Source organism: Cannabis sativa, chromosome 6, assembly GCF_029168945.1.
Source record: "Cannabis sativa cultivar Pink pepper isolate KNU-18-1 chromosome 6, ASM2916894v1, whole genome shotgun sequence".
Lineage (NCBI taxonomy): Eukaryota > Viridiplantae > Streptophyta > Magnoliopsida > Rosales > Cannabaceae > Cannabis > Cannabis sativa.
The window spans coordinates 63,663,224-63,674,427 of NC_083606.1; the positions used below are offsets into that span (position 1 = coordinate 63,663,224).

Consider the following 11,204-nt stretch of genomic DNA (forward strand, 5'->3'; position numbering starts at 1 on the left):
CCATTTGTATTTTTACTTTTATAACTAAAGTTTAGTTGACGAGTTCTTACTGTCAACACTAATCCATCTCTCTAATTTATTAAATAATAATTTTTTTTTTTTTGAAGAAGCAAGAACTGTAACAAAAGAGAGCTACAGAGCTGTTAAAACTGTGAAACACAATTGTTCCACAAGACCTCTTTATTAGTTCCCAAAGCCTTCTTGGCTGCATCATGAGCTAAAAGGTATTATAAAATGATACTATGAAATTTATTAAATAATAAATTAAATTTGATATTTCATAACATGGAATAAAATGATACTATGAAATTTTTAAGAACAAGGTATTATGCTTTGTTCCATAAGAGATTTACAATGTGATGCTAAAAGGTTAGTGTCCAATACCTTACAACTATCAAATATTATAGCATTATTAATGTAATTAAGTATTTTTTTTTTTTTGAAAGGGAATGTAATTAAGTATTGAATCTTAGCTATCAAATATCATCTACTATTAATGCCGAAGAGCACTTGTGTGACACCAAGCAATATTTACATTTTTTTTTCTAGAAATAAAAAACATAAAGAAAGCCAAAGATGAACTAGTGAAAAATAATTTTATCCGTTAGTATTAGCATCTTTGGACTTCACTCCTCATGGTCTGCAGCCATGGCGTTCGTAGGAGTTCTGGCCTCATCTTCTTCTTCACCCATTATTCACTCCGACACATTCTCTTCACCTTCCTCTTCTAAGCTACAAAAGTCCAATTCTTTTTCTTGCTCTTCTAATCCCACTTCTTCTTCTTCTACTGCGTCTACTACTTCCAACTCTAATTCTCACCACCCAAACGACAGTGACAGTACCAATACCAAACCCCGAAGTTTCACATACAGTCGAGCTTCACCATCCGTGAGATGGCCTCACCTGAAACTCGCCGAAACCCATGTCGCAGTTGCTTCTCCTCCGCCTACCCATGTTGTAAACGACGTCGTTTTGCCGAAAAAGCCTCGTAATTCCAAGAGATACATAGAGCCTGTGGATGTAAACGATGAAACCCAACAAGGTTTGGGGAGGCCTAGCAAGAACACAGCTAAGAAAATGAACAAATTGGCTCTGAAGAGAGCCAAAGATTGGAGGGAAAGAGTGAAGTATTTGAGTGATAGGATATTGGAGTTGAAATCTGATGAGTTCGTGGCCGATGTGTTGGACGAACGTAAGGTTCAAATGACACCTACTGATTTTTGCTTTGTGGTTAAATGGGTTGGTCAGTCGAGCTGGCAAAGGGCTATGGAGGTTTACGAATGGCTGAATATGAGACAATGGTTCTCCCCAAATGCTCGGATGCTTGCCACTGTTTTGTCAGTTCTTGGAAAAGCCAACCAGGAAGCTTTAGCCATGGAGATTTTTGAACGTGCAGAGCCTTCTATAGGTAATACTGTTCAAGTTTACAATGCGATGATGGGCGTTTATGCTAGAAACGGTAGATTTAATAAGGTCCACCAACTGATTGATGTAATGCGTGAAAGAGGGTCTGAGCCAGACCTTGTGAGTTTCAATACATTGATTAATGCCCGTTTGAAGTCTGCTGCTTTGGTACCTAATTTGGCTGTTGAACTTTTAGATGAGGTTAGGAGATCAGGCCTTAGACCAGATATTATTACTTATAACACTCTTCTTAGTGGATGTTCACGGGAATCAAATTTGGAGGAAGCTATGAAGGTTTATAATGATATGGTAGAGCATGGTTGCCAACCTGATCTTTGGACTTATAATGCTATGATTTCGGTGTACGGGAGATGTGGACTTCCAAGTAAAGCTGATAAGCTCTTTAAGGAGTTGGAGTCTAAAGGGTTTCTTCCTGATGCAGTGACATATAATTCTTTGTTGTATGCTTTTGCTAGAGAAGGGAATATAGAGAGAGTAAAGGAGATAGGTGAAGAAATGGTTCAAAATGGTTTTGGTAAAGATGAGATGACCTACAATACAATAATCCATATGCATGGGAAGCAAGGGAAACATGATTTAGCATTCCAGCTTTACAGGGACATGAAAAATACGATCGGCCGGGATCCTGATGCCATTACTTTTACTGTTTTAATTGATTCTCTTGGGAAAGCGAATAAGATGACTGAGGCGGCGAATGTGATGTCTGAGATGTTGGCAGCTGGAGTGAAACCTACTTTGCGAACCTATAGTGCTTTGATTTGTGGATATGCAAAAGCTGGTATGCAAGTAAAGGCTCTGGAAACATATGATCAAATGGTTAAGTCTGGCATTAGACCTGATAATCTAGCGTACTCTGTAATGTTGGACATTTTTTTGAGGTCAAATGACACGAAAAAGGCAATGGCTTTGTATCGAGAAATGGTTCGTGATGGTTTCATGCCAGATAATGGCCTTTATGAAGTCATGATTCGAGTGTTTGTGAAGGAAAATAAATTAGAAGCTGTTGAGAAAGTCATCAGAGATATGGAATTAGTTTTCGGCATGAATCCACAAATCATTTCTTCAATTCTTGTCAAGGGGGAATGTTATGACCATGCTGCTAAGATGTTGAGATTGGCCATAACCACTAGATATGAATTAGACCGTGAAAATATGTTAACTATTCTCAGTTCATATAGTTCATCTGGGAGGCACTCAGAAGCACGTGAATTGCTCGAATTCTTGAGAGAACAAGCTCCTGCCTCCAAGCAACTAATAAACGAAGCATTGGTTGTCATACTTTGCAAGGCTGACCAATTTGATTCTGCTTTTGAGGAATACAGTAATACAAAGGGATTCCATTCATTTAGTAGAAGCTCTACCATGTATGAATCCCTGATTGAAGGCTGTAAAGAGAAAGAGTTATTTGGCAATGCCTCACAGGTTTTCTCTGACATGAGATTCTTTGGTGTTGAACCTTCTGGACCTCTTTACCAGACTATGGCTCTTGTTTACTGCAATATTGGTTTCCCTGAGACAGCACATTCTTTAATGGATCAGGCAGAAGCAAAAGGTTTTGCATCTGGCAGTCTCTTCGTTTATGTTAGTATTATTGAAGCATATGGAAAATTGAAGCTTTGGCAGAAAGCAGAGAGTTTGGTGGGACATCTTAGACAAAACAATTCAGAGGTGGATAGGAAGGTATGGAATGCTTTGATACAAGCTTATGCAGAAAGCGGCTGCTATGAGCGAGCCAGAGCAATTTTCAATACAATGATGAGGGATGGTCCTACGCCAACTGTAGATTCCATGAACGGTTTATTGCAAGCTTTAATTGTTGATGGGAGATTGGAGGAACTTTATGTAGTAATCCAGGAGCTGCAAGATATGGGTTTCAAAATAAGCAAAAGTTCAATCCTATTGATGCTTGATGCATTTGCTAGAGCTGGTAATGTCTTTGAGGTAATGAAAATATACGACGGAATGAAAGCTGCAGGTTATTTTCCTAATATGAATCTCTACAGGATTATGATCAAGTTGATGTGCAAAGTAAAACGAGTAAGGGATGTTGAGGCCATGATATCTGAGATGGAGGAAGCCGGGTTTAAACCTGATATCTCGATATGGAATTCATTGTTAAAGTTGTACTCATCCATTGAGGACTTCAGAAAAACAGTGGAGGTATGTCAACAGATTAAAGAAGCTGGCCTCAACCCAGATGAGTATACCTACAATATTTTGATCATTATGTACTGCAGAGATAGTAGACCAGAAGAAGGTTTATCTCTTATGTGTGAAATGAAAAGCCAGAGCTTGGAACCTAAATTAGACACCTACAAAAGTTTGATTTCAGCATTTAGTAAACAACAACTCTTTGACCAAGCTGAGGAACTTTTTGAAGAGTTAAGATCAAACGGGCGTAAATTGGATCGTTCATTTTATCATACAATGATAAAGGTATTTAGGAATTCCAAAAATCCCGCCAAAGCAGAAATGCTAGTGGGCATGATGAAACAGGCTGGTGTCGAACCCAATGCAGCGACAATGCACTTGCTTATGGTTTCTTATGGTGGCTCTGGACAGCCTCAGGAAGCTGAGAAAGTGTTTGAAAATTTGAAAGTCACTGGTTTGAATGTTGACACACTACCATATAGTTCTGTTATTGATGCTTATCTAAAGAATGGAGATTATAATATTGGAATTCAAAAGCTCAAAGAGATGGAAAAAGAGGGTTTGACACCAGACCATAGAATATGGACTTGTTTTATCAGAGCTGCTAGTTTGTCTCAGAGCACAAGTGAAGCTATTATTCTCTTGAATGCACTAAATGATACTGGATTTGATCTTCCAATAAGGTATCAAACTGAATAACTTGTGTTTACTCCATATTTTCCCCATGAATAATCCTTTTATAAGCCTTCATTCTTTTTATTTTCTTTTTGGTAGGATTTTGACAGAAAAATCAGGATCACTAATTTCAGAGGTGGACCAGTGCCTAGAGATGCTAGGGTCCCTAGAAGACGATGCGGCTTTTAACTTTGTCAATGCTTTAGAGGATCTTTTATGGGCATTTGAACTCCGAGCAACTGCTTCATGGGTTTTCCATTTGGCAATCAAGAGAGGAATCTATAGGCATGATCTTTTCAGGTATGTGACTATTTATGATCATTAATTTTAATCAAGGCTATGGTGTGGTTTTTACCAAACAAACTTGAAACTTTAGAACTTTGGTAAATGACTGTAGAACTGAATAACTTGTCTGTGGTAGTTTTTTCTTTTATTTTTCTTGGTAAACTGGTAAGTGCACATCTTTTCATGCCAATATTACAATAGAAAAAGAGTAGAAAATAAATATGTGGTTCATTTCCTTACCGGGTAGAACTTCTACATCGTTCGATGAATTCCTTATTGCAGTCTTCTGAATACAGGGTTGCGGACAAGGATTGGGGTGCTGATTTTAGAAAGCTGTCTGCTGGTGCTGCTCTTGTTGGTCTTACATTATGGCTTGATCATATGCAGGTAATTTCAGTTCTGTTTCTCTCTGTTTTCTGTGGAAGTGAATCCGATTTTATGCTATAATTTGAGGCGCAGCCATTTATTCTGATTTTAATTTTAGCCTTTTACTGTTCAGAGGTAAGTTACTTATAACAACTGATGGGAGTAAGTGATTATCGATGCACCATATTCATCAATCTCTCATTCCCAATTTTCTAACAACTCGGAAACTGTTCGTTGACTTTTTTTAATTAAGCATCTAGATCACTCCCAATGACTTTTTGTAGAGTTTTCTTATAAACAACTGTTGAAAAATACATAACATTTTGACATTATTGTTATAGTGAATAGTAATTCTCTACATTTATAGAACACTATTCATTCCTTTGCATTTCTCTTATAACAACTGTTGACAGTGAAAGACTATTCCTGCACTATATTCATTGATATCTCATTCCTAATTTTCTACAACTCGGAAATAGATCAACTCTTAAGATGTTTTCGGTTTTCTAATTAATCACATGGTTAAGCACTTGTGAATCTGACATATCTTATGCAGGATGCATCACTGCAGGGATATCCCGAATCACCAAAATCAGTTGTTTTGATAACGGGAACATCAGAGTACAACTCTATTTCTCTTAATAGCACACTAAAGGCCTGCCTATGGGAGATGGGATCCCCTTTCCTTCCTTGTAGAACAAGAACTGGCCTCCTTATAGCCAAGGCTCACTCCCTCAGAATGTGGCTTAAAGACTCGCCATTCTGTCTGGACCTTGAGCTAAAGGATGTTCCATCTCTCCCCGAATCTAACTCAATGCAGTTAATTGACGGATGTTTTCTTCGGCGTGGTCTTGTTCCTGCATACAAGGAGATAAGTGAGAGGCTCGGACTAGTGAGGCCGAAGAAGTTTTCACGGTTGGCTATGCTATCTGATGAAAAACGAGCTAAAGTTATCGAAGCTGATATTGAGGGAAGAAGACAGAAGTTGGAAAAGTTGAAGAAAAACAATGATCCTTCGAAAATCAAGAAGCTTGACAAGGGAAAATATGAACGGAAATCCATGCTGTTAAATAATAATGATGAGATTGGACTAAGAGGGAAAGCTTTGAAGTAAGTATTCCTTCCATAATTCCATTAAAATTTAGATTTTGTTAATTTGTGTAAATAACTTGTAAATATAGTCAAAGGACTAGGACTATAATGTAAATTGATTTCTTACCTCATACGTTGCAGAAATATAACAAAAAGTGTAATGTAAATTGTTTTCTTGTCTTACCGGTAACAATTGAAAATTTTGAGCATTTTTGCCATTAATATCCCTTTAGCTATGTATGTTCTATTTTCTTGTTCTCCTCATAAAAATCACATTACTCAAGGACAAACATGTTGTAATTCTAATAGAGATAAACATTACAATTTACAGACATGTAGTAATTCTAATATAGATTGTGGGAAAAGTAGAAGAATGATGAAAACAGAGGAGAAATGGTAAAATGGCTCTAAATGAAAATCAGAGAGCCCAGTTCCTATTTATATTGAATTCAATATTAAGATGAGTAGTTACGAAGGCTGGCCACAGCTTAGCACAAGAAAGCAAGACTATTATAATAGAAAACAAAAAAGTTAACTAATATAACAGACTATAATAACTAGCTTATCCTAATACTTCCCCTCAAGTTACACTGGGGCATTGAAGTGTTAACTTGTCCCTAAAATATTCAAACTGAGCTACAGGAAGAGGCTTCGTGAGGACATCTGCAAGTTGATAGGCAGTGTCAACATATCGTACATCAAGTTTGTTTTCAAGGACTTTGTTGTCACGGACAAAGTGGAGATCTATCTCTATATGCTTTGTGCGGGCATGATAGACAGGATTCGAGGCAAGGGATCCAGCTCCAAGATTGTCGCACCAAAGAATAGGACATTGAGGAAGAGAGATAGATAGTTTAGTGAGGAGAGATTGAATCCATGTAATTTCAGATGTGGCCAGAGCAAGGGCTCTGTATTCAGATTCGGTGCTAGACCGGGCAACAACACTTTGCTTTTTGGAGCACCAGCTGATCAAATTTTGGCCTAAAAACACACAGTAGCCGGATGTAGATTTGCGATCATCATAGGAACCTGCCCAATCTGCATCGGTATAACCTTGAAGATCCAAATGAGGGGCTAGAGAAAAGTACAAACCGAGATGTGTAGTGCTTGCTAAATATCTCAGCACACGTTTGCAAGCTCCCCAATGATCAATGGTGGGAGCTTTGAGGAATTGGCTGAGCTTGTTGACAGCAAAGGAGATATCAGGCCGTGTCATGGTTAAGTACTGCAAAGCTCCTATGACACTTCGGTATTGTTTAGGATCTTCAAGAAGTTGGCCAGAATTGATTGATAACTTTGAAGTGGCACACATCGCTGTAGATTGAGGTTTAGCCTCTAGCATGTTTGTTCTATTGAGTAAATCTCTTGTGTATTTCTGTTGAGTGAGATAATATGTGCTGCCTTGTCTGAAAGCTTCAAACCCGAGAAAATAATGGACTGATCCAAGTTTCTTTAGATCAAATTGGTTATGTAACTGGTGAATGAAGTGTTGAATTTGTTGTTGATCTGTACCAGTTATTAGAATGTCGTCGACATAAACTAGAATGAGCATTAGTTGGCCACAATTGTTGCTGTAAAATAGGCTAGTATCAGCCTTCGAATTTTTGAAACCAAGTTGCTGAAGGTATGATTTGAGCTGATCAAACCAAGCCCGAGGGGCCTGTTTCAAACCATATATGGTGTTAAGACCGCTTAGTTTAATTTAGAAATTAGCAGTTAATCACGTTTAATTATGAAATTATTTATAGCTATTTAAATAATTATTTATACTGTTATTATTGAATTCTGAGATGCATTTTTATGTCAATTAGTAGTTTTCATAATTTTGCATTTCCGGTGCCCGGTAACATGGAACTCGGTGTTTGGCTCAGTAAAATCACAACTTAGTATGTTAGTAGATTGGGACGGTTTATTAGACATTGAGAATGTCGGGAATGGCCGGGAATTTGGAATTTCCCAAAATACCCCTTTAGTGTTATTTATGTGATTTTGGTGTGAAGGGGCAAAATAGTCATTTTGCCCCATTATTAGTTTGTCCTTTAGTGGACTTAGTAAGTGGAATATTATGGGTTTTAGTATGTTTTATGTTGGCTGAAATAAAAAGAGTTAGGTTGCTTTTATTTCATTTAGTCAAAAATTTCAAAAGTTAGAAAATTGGAAATTCAAAGGCTCTCTTTCTTTCTCTCCTTTTCGGTTTTGAGCAGCTGGGTTTGGGGGGGATTTCTCTTGGATTTCAAGCTGATTTTAGCATAGATTTTGACCTCAAGTGGTTGGTAAGATCCTTGTAGCTCTCTCTTTTAGTTTCTTGAAGAATTTTGATGAAATGATGATGTTTGCATGCATAGTTTAAGTTGTTATTGTTGCTGTAATTTTATAGTTGTTTGCAGAGGTTTAAGCATGACTAATTGATGTTATTAAGCTGCTTGTAATGCTTGATGGTCAGGTTGATAGAGTTGTGGAGTTTTTAGTGTAAAAGCTTAGGTGTTTAATGAGAAAATTGGAATTTTAGTGGCTGTAGTTGTTGCATGAGTTAGGGTTTGATTTCTGCAGTTTTTAAATGCTTGGTTATGTGATTTTAATCTAGGTTTAATGCATGATAGGTTGTTTAGTCAAATTTTGAGTTTAGAACTCAATCTTTGACCTTTAATGGTGAAATGAGTTTCTGTGTGTGAAGCTCGGTTTTGTTGCTTTAGAAATGTTCTAGGGGTTGTATAGAACAGGTCTGGAAGGTTTGAGGTTAATTGGATTTGATTTGGTTGAGTTATGAATTTTTGAAGTTCTGCCTGCGAGGAACCGGAATTCCGGTTGTGCATCCGGAATTCCGGATGGGTTTCGAAAATTCCCAGAACCGGAATTCCGGTTGGACAACCGGTCTACCGGTTGGGGAAATTTCAGAAACCCTAGTTTTCCTCGATTTTATGTTATTTGGGGTATTGCCATGCTTTTTATCGATATGGAAACTTTTAGTTCCTAGTTTAAGTCCCCGAGACGTGATTTAGCGTGTCACTTATAGTGTTGTGATTTTTATGGTTTAGGAGCACATGTCCGCCGAGCGTATAGTTCCGGTCGGGTTGGACGGCACACCTGAATTCGGAATCCAGGTAAGATTAGTATAACAGTATGCATATGTAGATTACATGTTTAGCGTGCATGTAGGAAGCCTGTTAGATTACATTAGATATGTATGTTGGCTTCGAACCATCCAACTGTGTCACGTCGGTACAGGCTGGAGTATGACCAGAAGCCGGAGTATGACCGGTTCGACCGATTAGGCTGACACTGTATCACGTCGGTACAGGTTGGAGTATGACCAGCAGCCGGAGTATGACCGGTTCGACCGATCAGGCTGATACTTAGGTTGGTGGTTCTGTACTATTTGACGTATCACGTCGGTACAGCCGGAGTATGACCATGGCGGAGTATGACCGGTTCAACGGATCAGGCTGATACGGTAACACGTCGGTACAGGCTGGAGTATGACCCAAGGCGGAGTATGACCGGCTCGACCGATCAGTCGTTACTTGTCAATAGTACCGTCCCTATGAACGTTCGGAACTCGATGCGTGTTGGACACGGCAGTTAGGGGGACTCAGTATCGTGTTGGACACGACAGTTAGGGTTATGATCAGGGGTATGGGCGTCTGATCATGACCGGGATTTATGTATGAGTATTATTATGCTTTTCTTACTGAGTCTGTCGACTCACAGTGCTATGTTTTATGTGTAGGTAAAGGCAAGGCTAGAGCTGATGGACCGTGAACGAGCCTATGAAGATTGTACATGTCGGGGCGGTTAGGCCTGGAGCGTACGATCATTGGGACAGCGAGGCTATTTTTAAAATTAGTCGCTAGGCGACAAGTATTTTGTATAAACAGTAAACTTTTGTAAATGGTTTTGTAATCGGGATCCCAAGTCTTTTGTATAAATATTTTACAAGTTTAATTAAAAAGCAAAAAATTTAATTAATCACGTTTTTCCATAAACCTCGTTGATTAGCAACGAGCTGCACAGTATGTTTAAAATCACGTAATACGCCTATGCTAGTTAGGGTGTTACATATGGCCTTGTTTAACTTGCAAACATGGTCTGGTTTTTCGACATCAATGAAACCTTGGGGCTGCTCCATGTAAACATCTTCAGTGAGTTCACCATTCAAGCAAGCGTTGTTGATGTCGACTTGTTGTATGTCCCAATTAATTTGAGCAGCAAGGGTAAAGACTATTCGAATGGTACATGGTTTAACCACTGGGCTGTATGTCTCAAAGAAATCTACACCTTGAGTTTGCTAAAAACCTCGAGCAACTAATCTGGCTTTTAGTTTATTGACCGAGCCATCTGCATTTAATTTTATTCTGAATAACCATTTGTTAGAAACAATAACCATGTCTGGAGTTGGGGGAACCAAGACCCAAGTATTTTTCCTTTTTAAAGCAGAGAATTCATTGTTCATAGCCTTATTCCACTTAGGATTAGCCAAAGCTTGTTTTACTGAGGTAGGTTCTTTTTCAGTTTGCACATCTGCCAAGTAAATCGTGGGTTTGAAAATTCCCATTTTGGAACGAGTGACCATGGGGTGAAGATTATGTGTTGGTAGGGGTAATGTGGCATGAGAAGTATCACTATGAGAGTCTGTAGTGGACTGGTTATTGTGATTAGGAAATGGCTGAGGTGGAGGTGGGGATATATGTCCAGAATATTGGTCAGGAGAAGATAAACTAATGTTGTTGTTGGAAGAGGAGGTGGGTTGGGAATTTGGGGAGTTATGAGTATCAGGTATGGGATTGTGAGATATGGTATGTATGGGAACTTGATAATCATTAGTAGAGAATTCTTCTTCATTAAATTTAACACTCCTTGCCACATATATTCTCCCACTAGGATGAAGACATTTTGTACCCTTTTTGAGACATACTATACCCTATGAATAGGCATTTAGATGACTTAAATGACACTTTGTGGGATTGATAGGGTCTTAGTAAGGAAAAACATGCACAGCCAAATTTTTTTAAAAGATTGTAATCTGGTTTTTGTTGAAAAAGTTTTTTAAAGGGAGATATGTAATTGTTGATAGGAGTGGGAAGCCGATTTATGAGGTATGATGCCGAAACAAATGCTTCCCACCAAAACTTAAGTGGCATATCAGCTTGAGCAAGGAGGGTTAATCCCACATCTACAACATGCCTATGTTTTTGCTCAACCCTACCTTGTTG

The 11,204-nt window shown here is 38.4% G+C and overlaps 1 protein-coding gene across 2 annotated transcripts; it reads left to right on the top strand.

Moving 5' to 3' along the window:
* Positions 1 to 499: 499 nt before the first annotated feature.
* LOC115725667 (pentatricopeptide repeat-containing protein At3g18110, chloroplastic) lies at positions 500 to 9,920 on the top strand. Of its 2 annotated transcripts, XM_061117389.1 has the most exons (5): positions 500 to 4,259; positions 4,351 to 4,551; positions 4,833 to 4,923; positions 5,459 to 6,012; positions 9,722 to 9,920. In XM_061117389.1, exons 1-5 carry the CDS (start codon positions 649 to 651, stop codon positions 9,723 to 9,725), a joined length of 4,461 nt encoding a protein of 1,486 aa, XP_060973372.1. In that variant the 5' UTR covers positions 500 to 648; the 3' UTR covers positions 9,726 to 9,920. The 2 variants fall into 2 exon arrangements, with proteins under 2 accessions (XP_060973372.1, XP_030511112.1); XM_030655252.2 differs by lacking the exon at positions 9,722 to 9,920 and having other exon boundaries at positions 5,459 to 6,216.
* The last annotated feature ends 1,284 nt before the right edge of the window (positions 9,921 to 11,204 follow it).

What these genes read in the sequence shown, in the direction of transcription:
- LOC115725667 (XM_061117389.1), top strand. Translation starts at nt 649, where the DNA reads ATGGCGTTCGTAGGAGTTCTGGCCTCATCTTCTTCTTCACCCATTATT. An exon ending in TATAGGCATGATCTTTTCAG is followed by an intron (nt 4,552 to 4,832) that starts GTATGTGACTAT and finishes TTCTGAATACAG; the next exon opens with GGTTGCGGACAAGGATTGGG. An exon ending in TATGGCTTGATCATATGCAG is followed by an intron (nt 4,924 to 5,458) that starts GTAATTTCAGTT and finishes TATCTTATGCAG; the next exon opens with GATGCATCACTGCAGGGATA.